The sequence below is a fragment of the Phalacrocorax carbo genome, chromosome 14, assembly GCF_963921805.1.
Source record: "Phalacrocorax carbo chromosome 14, bPhaCar2.1, whole genome shotgun sequence".
NCBI lineage: Eukaryota > Metazoa > Chordata > Aves > Suliformes > Phalacrocoracidae > Phalacrocorax > Phalacrocorax carbo.
The window spans coordinates 12,043,391-12,056,221 of NC_087526.1; the positions used below are offsets into that span (position 1 = coordinate 12,043,391).

At 56.7% G+C, this 12,831-nt stretch overlaps 1 protein-coding gene across 4 annotated transcripts in view; it reads right to left on the reverse strand.

Annotated features, from left to right (window-relative positions):
* PLCG1 (phospholipase C gamma 1) overlaps positions 1-10,173 on the reverse strand; it is a 50,530-nt gene extending 40,357 nt beyond the window's left edge. For all 4 annotated transcript variants that reach the window (XM_064465757.1, XM_064465755.1, XM_064465756.1 and 1 more), the window contains exon 1: positions 9,880-10,173. In XM_064465757.1, coding sequence (XP_064321827.1) covers positions 9,880-10,081 — 202 coding nt within the window. In that variant the 5' untranslated portion in view covers positions 10,082-10,173. The remainder of the gene's footprint in view (positions 1-9,879) is intronic.
* Between the last annotated feature and the right edge of the window lie 2,658 nt (positions 10,174-12,831).

The following is a 12,831-nucleotide window of genomic DNA, read 5'->3' on the forward strand; positions in this document are numbered from 1 at the left end:
GATTTATGGGGCGCAGATTTACAGAAGAGGGTGCTAAGGGGGTTAAAGTCCTCTTGGACACCCTGTGATCCCAACACAGCCAAGCCCCTGCCCACAGCCACCCGTTATCTGACCTGGCTTACAGGCTGGGAACCGCACTTGTGGGAACACCCCCTAGAGAGGGCGAGGGGGAGGGATGAGGGACGCACCGGCACACGCAGGAGGGATGCCCTTTAATCACCATATCACCTGGCCCTTCTGGGAGCAAGTAAACAGGAAAGGGACTCTCAAGCAGCTGCTCTACCCAGCGTTCCCGCGAGGCACAGCCTGCCGCAACAGTCTTCCTTGATGTCCCCTCTCAGTGACAACTATTTCCAACCCTGGCTGGTCTGGCCCTAGCGCAGATAGATGCTCAAATGGAGCAGGATGGGGCCCTGCACAGCACAATCCCAGAGGAAAGGAGTAAGGCACACTGCAGAGCGAATCGGGGGAGCTCCAGCAGAGATGGCGAGCAGGACACTGCCGTACTGGAGCAGCTCACAGGGTCAGTAGGCAGCAGAGCAGCCACAGCACCCCCGCATGCTGTCACGAGCAGGCCTCCCGCACCCACCTCCCAGGTGCCGCGATCCCGGCAGCGCAGCAGGACGGGCCGCAGCACGGTGACCACATCCAGCTCCCGCGTGATGGGTGTTGAAGCTAGAGGGAAAAGGCAACCCGAGGCAACCTCAGTCCCAGAGAACAATTTACCCTGTGGTTGCTCCCCCAAGGGCCATGGGCAGGAAGGCAGCACCCGCCCCCCCACCGTACAGGTAAAGGCCAGCGGTGGGCAGAGAGGCTGGGCTGCAAATACAAGGCAGCATGCTCTGGGTGTGATGATTTCAGTTTGTCAAGGCAGAAAAAAAAAAAGTCATATTCCAAGAAAAAGAAAATAAATTCATTTATAATGGATGAGGGAGAAAAAAAACAACCCATAACACACAGTCCTGCCCCTTCTGCCGTGGCTGTTAGCCATTTCATCCTCAAGGCCAGCAGACAAAGTCAGCTCAGCAAAGCGTTCCGTTTATGGAAGCTCCATGTGCTGGACCACGACCTTCACCAGGACAATTTTAAAACAACGATGAGGGTTTGCCTGTCTGCAGGCAGGCAGGCGTGCATCAGGACACCATACTAACAGCACAAGGAGACACGATTGACCACAACCTCAAGAACCACAAGCGTTTGCAAACAGAAGGTATGAGCTGCAGGGGAAAGCAAGGGAGGGGTCTGTTCCAGACTCTGGAAGGCTTTCCACAGCTCTCCAGCCAGCCCAGTTCAGGACCCCCAGCTCCAAATTGAGCTGAAGAGCCACCAGACCACACAGGCAGCAGAGGTTGAGCTGAAAAACAGTTTGAAAAAAAATCACAGAGACTTTAAGAGTATGAGCTGTCAGCGTTGTAAAGCTCTGCTGACTTCTACAGATTCAGAGTTGCCAGCTTCTGCTAGAGGTGCCAGCTCTTGGCCTTTTGGGTGCTCAGGGTGCTCCACAATCATCCATCCTCCTGCCATCCGATGTATCAAGGTGTTTGATATGTGATGGGGACATACCAAGAGGTAACAAGTTGCCCAGAGACAGGGAGAACTGTGACAGGGGGGATGAGCCCGGCACAGCCATCGGGCAGAAGCAGACAGCTCTGCCTGCAGCTCCAAGTGCTGGGGGATTTTCAGAAAGGCAAAAAATTCTCAGAAATTAGGAAGTTTCTCATTTGAATCAACATCAAAAAGCTTCTCCCATGTAAAACAGCTGTTTGCGCAGCATAAAAATCCTCAGACTTAAAGATTATAACCATTCTGGAGGAAAGCTTTCTCCAGCACTGCAGAGTCCCTCTGGGAATGGCCGTTGTCACTGTGTCCCCCTCCTGAGGACTCTCCCCAATCTGGGAGACACCCTCCCACCCCTGTCTGACACAACGCCTCTGGTAGAGAAACCGTGCTCGGCGGAACAGAGGAGCAGGGACGTCAGAGCAGAGGAAAAGCCATGAGATCACCCACCCACCCCCGTCCGTGGCAGGATACAGTCACTGCGCAGAGGATGTGTTAGATATTAAACTGATCTCGTACGCACAATATTGGCAGGAGAGAGCCAGCAGTAGCAAACGCCGTGACCAGGTGAGCTGACAAGCCTCACGGGTCCATGTTTGCTGGGATGGTCACAGGTTTCTGTGAGCATCCCTGGCTGTCGGGTACCAAATAATTTTCTCCATAGAGCTGCAGGTATCTGTTCAACACACAACCTTCCTTCCTTCATCCTTCTCTAGACAGGTATACTTCCAGTTGCTGTGTTGTGGCATCATCTTCCACCATCCGCTCTCTGAGCCTGTTTGGCCAAGGGGAAGAAGAGAGGATGTGGGGGAGTAACTTTTCAAAAGCATTCTAAGGACTTTAAAATTTAAGCTCCACTGATTTCTCATTTCTACTGCCCTTAAACCTCAGAGCACACTAGGAAAGAAGGAGAAGTCTCCACTGACTTAAAACATTGCCTTTCATTGTACAACAATGGTTTAAACTGAGAGCTGCATATGGTTTTTGTGACTGAAGCCCGACACCTCCTCACCACATGCTGCAAGCTCTTCCTGGGCTCCCCGCACCCCTCCTTCCTCATGTGCTTTACACCAGGTCCTACCAAACCCGCAACAGTTCAGGAATGGGGACACAGCACGGGGGGCTCGCTGCAGCCCCAGCAAGGCCACCCAGCTCCGAGAAGCAGTCACGGACCTCTGAGCCCAAACGACCAGCCCAGCTTTCGGTTGACCTGCCATTTAGTAGAGACCATTGCTGTTGGCCTCTTCATCTAACGAGCTACAGCCCGCCAGCAGCATGGTCCTGCTGTATTTCTACAGCCATGCAGGACTGAGGATCGCCATGCTCGACAGCGGGCTGATCTGGAAGAAGTCTCACAGCTCCTGCCAGCCGGTTTCATGGCCTGGATGAGACGCTCGGCACAACCTGTTTGGAACACCGATCCCAGCGGCATCCCACTTTGGTAGAGATGGAGGAGATGGACACACAATCAAACATGCTCCACTTCCAGCAGCTTCAGAAGTTATCATCCTCAGGCCAAGCTGCTGGAGTTGATCAGGGCAGGACACAAGCAGAGCTTGTGTGATATAGCCAAAACTCTAATGCAGCCTCAGCTGAGCGCTTGCACTCACAGAGCTCCTGCTCCATCCCAAGCATTAGCAAGTTTTACATCCCAGCCAGACTACCCATCATGGTGCAGCAGTGTCACTTGGGTCAATTCTGAAAGGACAACAGTCCCCACGCTCTCTGGAGGGGAAGGTTCCAGCCAAAGGGCAGTGCCCGAGTTCCCAGGATCACAAAAATTAAACGAAGGTTGCACCCCCGGGGCAACTTGGCGTCCAAGCCTGCTCTACCATACGCAAGGCCTGGGGACAGGGACCTTAGCACCGCTCAGGGACAGGGACTTTAGCATGGACTCACCCCTAGACTCCTGCTGAGTCTGCAGGGAAGCCTCCTCTCCTCCATCTGCAGTCTGCAAGACATGCAGAGGGTCACACGCCTGCTGGTGCAGAGACAGGCGATGGGCATTGCTAACAGCCGGCACGTCTTCGGGATCTTCGCAGTGCACACCACCGTGATTAGATAACCGAGCTGAGCAAACGCTTCGCTGATAAGAATGACTACCCCCGCAGTGCAGGCGCGGGAGCTAAAACAGAGAGCAGTAAAAAGGTCACAGATTGGGTTGTGCAACTGCTAGCTCAGCCTGGAGATGAGGCACATTAGAAGTCCTGTATGAAATCCCATGACAAAACTGCCCCTGGAGATGGGTGGTGACGGCACCGAGCACGCGAGGTGCTCCTCTGCAAAGCCAGATGTTCAGATCCAGCTTACTCAGACGCTCCTCTCGCCACACATGGTGTCCAGCCAACACGGCTGCCTGCAGGCAGGGAGAAAGCCAAACCGCATCGCTTCTGCCCTGAAAAACCTGGAGCACTCAGGCCCTTGGCGTAGCTGAGAAATAATCAGTCCGACACTACGCAAAACCTCTCCAGCACGTTTTACTGAGCTTAAAACCCATAAGCCAATACCTTCCACAAGGTTGGCTGGCAAACAAAGGAACTAGATGGATGGACAATGTGGGTGCAGGTACCACAGTGGAGCACAGGTCTCCCAGCTGGCCAACCTCTAGCTGCTCTCTGGGTTGCAGAGAAGCTTTTGAGAGATCAAAGGAGGAGGTAATTTGTGACGTGCCTTACTACTGCACGAGCAGGGATCTTCTAACCTGTTCCTCCTGGAAGGTGCTACTGAGAGGAGGAAGGAGATGACAAAGGGATGTGAAGCGAGGGAAAGAGGCTGTTTCAGTTTGGAGGTGAAGGCAGAGTAGAGCTCATCCGTCTTCCCCAGTTTAACACAAGTATCCCAGTGAGCAGGAAGGGGACAGGTAACAACACAAAACACCCCTTCACTCAAGAAACATCCATAGCAAAGCTTCAGCAGGAGCAGCTTTAACTATTATGATGGTCACAAGCCACACTCCCACCTTCCCACGCGAGCAATTCCTGCAGCCCCTGCTCGAGGCACCTCGGGAGCAAGCTCCCCTCCTCCCAGCCCCTGCGTGCCGCGAGGGGCTGCATCCTGCGGCCATGGGGTGGTGGAGCAGGAGGGGACCCGCCGGTGCAGGAGCCACCCTGCATCCCAGGAGGATCTGACTCTGAAGTCTGTTTATCCTTGACAGTTATTTCTGGCTTGCTCCCTTCTCAAGAGCTCCAAGCCCCTCAGCTTGTTCAGGTGGCCTCAAAAAAATAAAATTAAAAAAAAAAAACACCACAAAAAACCCCAACAAAACACACACACAAAAAAGCTGTGCCTCAGTGGACTAACGAAAGAGGCAGGTATTTGGAAAGGATGAGGTGAGTACAAGCCACCCTTCAGAGTCACTTTGTATAATATTTTACAGTTCCTGCCTTTTCTTTTACACAGGCGATGGCTTTTCTCCACCTCCACGGGACTGAGCTCATTTCACTGAAAGCAAGAATGCAACCAGGGTTTCTTTCGAGGTGGTTCCCCCCCTCCCTCTCCTCTATAAAACAAACATCTGCTCCAAATTTTCAGCTCGCTCTCTGAGCAAACTCTCTGAATTTTCTGACGTGTTTCAAGGCAAACAGATCAATTAGGAGCTGGCCTATAACCCCCCAGCATGTGGAGTTATGAATGTTGTAAAGTTATAACCCCCCAGCATGTCGAGTTATGAAAGTTATAAAGACCCTTTTATATTAAAAAAAGAATTGCGTAACACAGGAAGTTTAAAAAAAATATGCGTAAAACAAATGACTTGAGGGATTAGCTCTACTTTGCTTTGGGTGATTAACAAAAAGAATAGAAAATTATTAGAGCTCTTCCTATCGTAACAGCCAGGCCCTCTGCAGAGTTGATTAGCAAGAAAGCAATGCATTGGTAATTAGAGCTGGCTGAAACCCTTTTGGATAAAAGCAAATATTAATTGAAAAAAATTACTCCCCCCCCCAACCAGGACTGCATTTTGCACAGCTTGAGTTTTGAAAAAGTACAGGAGGAGGAGGAGGTGAGTGCTTCTCAAAGCAAAAGGCTTCCCGCACAGACAAGTTGGCCCCCTCCTCCCCGTGCCTCAGCCGATTCTGCTCAGTGAGAGCCAGGGCGCTCTGGGGCGAGCTGAAGAGCCTCACAAAGAGCGGGAGATGGTTCCTTTCCAACAGAAGAGGTTCTTCATCTGGGAGCCCAGCTGGCTGGAGCTCCTGCTCTGCCCGCTGCCGAGTCAGAGCTGCTCACGGAGGGGAGGAGTGGGGGACGCACACGCTGACAATTGACACACAAGGTCACTCTTTATGCAACGCTCACAAAGCGCTACACAAGGGTTACAAAGCAAGGGGACGAAGAAGAGGTCTGTCACACCAGCTAGGGCTCCCTGCCCCTCTCGGCACCAGCGTAGCACGGCCCCAACACCTCCCGGCTCACGGGCAGGGGGAAGGCAAGGCTGAGCAGTTTGGCGGCGGCCAGCAAAGCTGGCTGGTTGCCTGTACGTCTATAGCACGTGTGGTGATGCTGCCCAACCCACCAAACACAAACCGCTCCCCGGTCAGCACCCCTCTGGTCCAATCTCACTGCTGTTAAGAGATGCTGTTCAACACTAAGGACTTTGTCCTTGCGTGCCAAAAGCTCCTTCCAGAGGCCAGCTCAGATTCCACTCGCTTCAGTAAGTAACTTGAAACAAAAGATGTCCCAGCACCTCTGAGCACAAGCAGCGGGGCTGGCAGCCACACACCCATGCGGTCAGGGAGAAGCTGTCAGACCGACAGCACACCACTGCTGAGGCACCAAAGGCACAGAGCATGGGGGTTTCCCTGGACCTTCCTCCAGGCGTCCTCCTCTCCAGTGGTGGGGTGTCCCCTGTCAGCTCCAAGTCAGCAGGCACCAGAAAGCCAAGCGCCACCAAAACGGAGCTTTTCATGAAGGCGAAGGCAAACAACTGGTTGACTATTGCAACCACCCAGAGTTCAGAAGAGATCAGAAGTACTGACAGGCAAGCACCCACAGATCCTGGGGAGGCAGCAGCTCCACGACACCACCCGCAGCGATCTTGAAGCTCTGAAACGAGCAGCCCCATGCCAAGGAACGATGACTGTGACTGTGCCCAGCAGCCCTCTCCTCCCAGCACACCTCAGCTTTAGCCCACGTGCCTGAGGCCACGTGGAGACGAGCCTGCTGACGCTCTGTCCTCTCATGCACTGCCTGCCATGAAGGAGGCTTCCCAAGCTGCAGCCATGGGGTCCGTGCTCTTCCCAACGGGGTCAGTAATGGAGCCAGGTTCCCCAGCACTGCCTACCCTTCATTGGGACAAATACACATCTCGTTTCTGCAAAACCCACCAAGTGCAAAGAAAGGAGCACAGATCCCCCATGCTGGGGTGTTCAGGGAAACAGATACCTCTCCAAGACATGGCCATCTACACAGACATGCCCTGAACCTAAGCCCTCCATATGTGACATACCATGGATACTCACTCATTCTGAAATAGATAAAAACCCAGGATCATTCCTACTTAGACAACTAACTCGTGTCCAGGGGGTTCTGAAGCTCCTTGCTGGTCTCCGTATCTCAAGAAACACAAGAATATTCATTACCAACCCACGAACACAGCAGTCTTTGACCTGTGGACCCCCAGACGTTGCCCAGTGGAGATGCTGTTCCATGTGAAGGAACATCTCACAGCTGGCTGCTCTCCTCTGCTCATGGCCTCACTCATATGGCAAGTTAGAGCCAAATCAGTACTGCCACAAAAACCAAACCCCAATCTTCCTGCCAGCCCCAACCTCCTGCTCCCCACACCAGGATGGCTTATCTTTGTGGGGAGAAGTGGCTCAGACATTGCTCATGGTTAAAACTACCCCGCACGGACAGTGATTAGCTTGACTCCAGGTCACTTCCCCCTCTGGTTCTCACCACAGCCATGTGAACACTGAGCCAGTAAAGGCCTGTCTTCAAGGGGCAGATGAGCCAGGAGGGGAATACATCAGTGTATTTGCCACGTGAAGCGGAGCTGTCACACACCTGGGTTTTCACAGGCACCCTTTTTCCACCCAGAAAGCACATGCAGATAAAAATAGGGAAGTTGGCCAACAACCTAGAATTGCTGGCCATTGATCGAGTGGCTTTGCCTCGCCTGCCTAGATACACAGTCACTATTTGTGTACACAAGCCGATATTTCCACCTGAAGCTCCCACGCTTCTGTCCAGGAAGCGTTAAAGCAAAGCTCTACTTCTCAGCCCTGCGAAGGAAGAGGGGTGAGCGGATGGGTGCTGCTCCGGCTGCTGGGTGACACCAGAGGAGGGGACTGAGGGTAGGGCGAGATACTCGGGTGTAAGGAGGAAGCCATGGTGAAAGCATCTGGCATCAGAGAGATACGGCTGAAGATACAGCAGCTGTTCAGGCTAATGCCCTCTCTCCCCAGCATGGCCCATCTTGCCTCTCGGGAGGGTTACACGCACTGCGGGACATCATCACGTGTGTTGGGAGGCACATGACGGGGAGCACACAGCCCGTGGCCACCAGGCAGACAACTCACCTGTGGCACAGCAGAGGAACCCCAAGAAATTTCCACTGCTACGTTTAAAGGAACACGAGGGACCTGGCTGTCCCGTGTTCCCCAACTCTTGTTTTTCTTTTGCTAGAAACCCGTGGATTTTATTATTTTTTTAATGTGATCATCTCGGTCCCTGTGACACGCTCTCTGCTTTTACTGATCTGCTCTGGGCTGTCCACACAGCACAAGAAGTCCCGGCAGCCACAACATTATCATCGTTGTTACCACCATGGTTTTGGTACAAAAGTTAAAGCTTTCTAAATTTCCCCAAAGTTCAGGTCCCAGCCTTACAAGGGCTGCAGCACGTGCTTAGGTCCGCCCACAGAAACGATCGCCCATGTAGACATCAGTGGGGACCTCCGTCCCACCATGGACCCGCGCAGTCTGTAGGCGCTGTCAGAAACCAGTGCCTCGCCAGCAAAACAAACGGGTGCTTTGCCTCAGCTTAAGCACAGCTTCAACCCAGGGCCAACGGGGCGCCGCACAGGGGAGCTTCACATCCCAGTGAAGCTAACGGAACCCAAGGCTCCTTCCAGATCTGCCTGGAGATGCTGCTGGGCAGAAGCTAGAGGACTCCAAGGGTCTTAGAGCAAACCAAAGCTCCAAACTGGAAGCACAAGCATTTTGTGGCCCTGCCACAGAGACCTAACCATCACCTCCGCCTCCTTTCTCCACCTGAGCTCCCTGGCAATACTAACAGCATCCAACTTTTCCACTCTGGGCCAGCAGCACTTGCCAGGAGGAACGACAACCCCTCCACAGCCACGCTGCACCCCGGTCGCATCCCTCAGCGCGGGGAAGGCCAGCGCCAACGCGCCGCCGCGCCAAAGCCAGCGCCAGGACTTCCGTCACATCGCCTTCGCGCGCATCCCCTCTTCCTCGCCTCCAGCATCGAACAGAGACACTGTCCTTGTGCTGGTGCGTGTGGGGGCGGGAAAGGTGATTTAAGAGAAACAGCAGTAACCTAGGAAACCAACGCCACAGTTAAAAGTTTCCCAGTGTGGGGCCTCCCTGCTCTCTCCCCCTTCCCACCCATCTTTGTGGTTTTACACTGACATCTCTTACAAATCTTTTCCCCTCGTGCTAGAGGTCCACATCACGCGCGGGAAAGCGAGGCCAGCAGGCTGCTCTGCCCGTAACTGCGCCCGCTGCTGCAGGCAGGGTTTGCCGGACCCGGGCCCAGGCTGACCGTGCTCCACCTCACCCTGTGCCATCATCCTGGGGCAGATGCGCCACGGGGAGAAGGGACGAGGACAGAATTGCATTGCAATATTTTGGATTGTTTTTTCTGCTTTTGGATCTTGCCGTTTCGTCTCATCTCCTGCTCTGAGATGCAGCCCCAAAAGGGCTTAAACTAATCCCGCCTCCTTCTGAGGCTCCTTACGGCTTTTAGGTGCTGTTAGCCAAGGAAGAGGAACCTACTTCATCCCAGGGGAAGTCTGACGCCGGAGAGGGATGCAGAAAGTTGGGGGGCGGCGCGGGGGGCGGCCATGGCGGTACCGGTCACCGTGCGGCGGGAGCCGGCCCGGGCGGGGAAACCGGACACCTTCTCCGCCCCCCCGGGAGATGCCGGGCACACGCAGGCTGGCCTTCGGAGGAGGGGGGGGGGAGTTGTTTCCCCCCTTCCTCCTCCTCACCGAGCCTCACGCCGCTTTCCGAGCGGGCGAACGGCGGCTCCCCGGACGGCTCCTGCCGGGGCCGCCCCGCACCCATCGCCCCGGAGCCCTTTTCCTCCCCTCCCGCCCCGGTTTCCCGGCCGTCCCCGTCCCCGTCCCCCCGCACTCACCGGCCCCCTCGATCTTCTCGGAGCCGCGGCTCCAGGTGACCTGCCGCGTTTCCAGCTTCACCTGGAAAGTTTTCCGTTCGGGTCTTTGCGACTTTTTAGAGTAAAAGAGGGTCATGACGGTGCCCACCTCGAGGCTGCGGCAGAGGTGCGCTACCTCCGCCTCGCTGGGCGCCCCGGGGCCGCCGCCCGGCCCGGCCGCCATCAGCGCCGTGAACAAAGGGGAGCGGGAGCGCCCGGAGCGCCGCCGCCGCGCTCAGCGCCGCCCGCCGCGCCCCATGCCCGGCCGCGGGGAGGAGGAGGAGGAGGAGGAGCGAGGAAGGAGGAGGGGAGGGAAGGGAGGGGGGCGGTGGCGCGGGGCGGAGCGCGGCCCCTCGCGGCGGGGGGGACACGGACACGGGAGGCGCCGCAGCGCGCACGGGGCCCGAGCGGGGTCCGCGGAGATCGCGCACCCCTGTACATCCCCCCCAACCCACCCCACCCCATCCCATCCACCCCACCCCACGGCCTGCCTGGGGTGCCCCGCAGCATCACGCACCTCGGGCTTTGCCGACTGTGGGGTTTCGGGGTGACCGCGCGCACCCCCGCGGTGTGGCACGCGTGGGGGGGGGGGGGTGTGTGTGTGCAGCGGCATCCTACAGCTCGTGTGGGGTCCCAGGGCGACATACCCCACAGCACTCCTGGGGATACCCTGCATGGCACACATAGGTCCCCCGGTGCGCCACGCACCCCACAGCGCAGGGTGCAATGGGGCCCTGCCACCCCACAGCACATTTTGCGTGGGGTCCTTCGTGTGCAACACGCCCCGTGCCGCGGCACGTGTGGGGTCCCAGGGGCGCCACATCCACCAGCGCTGCACCCCGGGGGCCGTCACCCTGGTGCACAGCCTTGGGGCCGAGGGGCTCAGCCTCTCCCCAAGGCTCCCGCCGCTGCCCCACCGCCTCTCGTGTCCACCGTGGGCGCTGTGCACGGCCAGCGGGCGCACGCAGGGGCTCGGGTGTGAGCAGGGCACGGGCCGGGCCAGCAGCTGCCCCTGGGGGCTGCTCTCCTTTCCTTGCCCTCCCAGGGACATCCCCAGCCCTGCTGCGCTGGGACAGGCCAAGCAGGGCGGCTTTTCCTGGGGACAGTCCCCTCTCTCTGGCTGCGGCTGGCACCGTAGCACAGCTCCTTGCCAGAGCCAGGCCTGCAACTGCCGCAGCTTCCTCCCCGTAAATCACAGCTGGACCTGTGCTGGCAGGCAAACCAGGACGGGGTTTGCAGAGTGGCCGGTGGCATCCCATCCCCAGGGGATGTGGAGGGAGCTGGGGGTCATGGGAGGCTCTCCAGCCCCGCTAGAGCCCAGCAGGAGACCACACAAAAGCAGGGTTAGTGAGGGGATGAGCAGTTGAATTGGGAAGCATTTCAGGGTGGTTTGCTCCATTCATGTGGTTAAAGCCTGCAATTTCCCTTTCTGCTCTGCTGGTCTTCCTCCCTGCCTGGAGCCATCCTCCCCATCAGGGCACCCCAGGGTGGGCTGTGTGCTCGGGCTGCCCTGGGCTGGGGGCCAAGTCCCAGGCCCGGTGCAAACACCGAGGTGCGGTGGCGGGTGCATTGCCCACCCCGGTAGGGGATGCTGGCCGGCAGCCAGCCTGTCCAAGGGCGAGCACGGCCCTGCTGCAGGAGAGCAGTGCAGGAGGGGATTTCCCACAGGGAGAGGTTGGAGGGGATGTACCCTGATACACAGATGTATAGGTATATGTATATATGTGTATGGATACAACACACACATGCACGTCCATGTATGCAGGCCCACGGCAAGGCAGCATGTGGCCAAGCAGCTCTTGTCTCACCCTTCAGCTCATGGATGGATCTGGAAGGGGCATCATCTGCGCAGCGAGGCACCCATTGCCGAGTGCACCCCAAACGCGAGCGGCTCCCTCTGCCTCACTGCTGCACCTGCCTTCCAAGGGACGCACACAAGCGCACACACACGCGGCCCCACAAGGTTCACGGTTGCTTAGGGTCCTACCTGACGTTGGGGCATTAAAAAGGCAAGGACAAATGCGCTGGGATAAGAATGAAAACCTGCCCTTGTAAAAATGACCAGCGTATGACAGCACCGTAAGGGGTGACAGGACTCTGGGGACCCGCTCAGCTAAGGCAGAGCTGCCAGGAGCCTGCCGGTGGGAGCCCCGAGGCGGCCAGGTGAGCCCGCAGCCATGGGCGCGGGACCTCTGCCCCGCTCCCTCCGGGCTGAGCCACGGCCGCTCCCGATGGGAAAGTCGCTCCTTGCTTGTGTAACCGCCTTGCTCGGGACCGGCAGGAAGCAGCCGGCTCCCAGTGGTCTTAAAATAGTTGAGCATTATGGGCACACCCTTGTTTTTGAGGGCAAAACCTGAGAAGGGAGTGTGGCCATCAAAGAAACAAAAAAGGTAACCCTCTCACTCCCAAATGCTGCTTGTTCGTGCTGCTGGAGAGCACCCATCACGGCATCTCCCTGTCCCTGGCGCCCTGGGTGGCCAGGGCCTGGAGGTGGTGGTTTGCAATGAAGTGTCTGCAATGGATATTTTTTCTTCTTTGAGTTTGACTAGTCACTTTTTAGCCTTGCATTAACTCTCCGTGTCCACGATGCTGCATGCCGAGGAATTTCACAGTTTAATATGACAGCATGCAAAACCATTTTTGTTCGTCTGCCACCTGCCAGCCTTGTTCGGTGGTCCTGGCTCCTGTACCAGCCAGGCTGCGGGCAAGCACCCCCGGCCCCTCAGGGAAGCGGAACTTCCATCCTATTCCTGTGATCCCATCCCACTCTACCTTGCCTGGGCTTTGGTCCACAGCGGGTCAGGCGTGTTTTGCTTTTGAAGAAATTCCCCGGATCATGTTCATCATATGGCTGCGGAGGGCATGGGCTGTGCTGAGAGAAGGGGTTTTTCCCTCTGCGCTGGCCCCAGCACCTGCAGAGCCCCCACAGCGTGG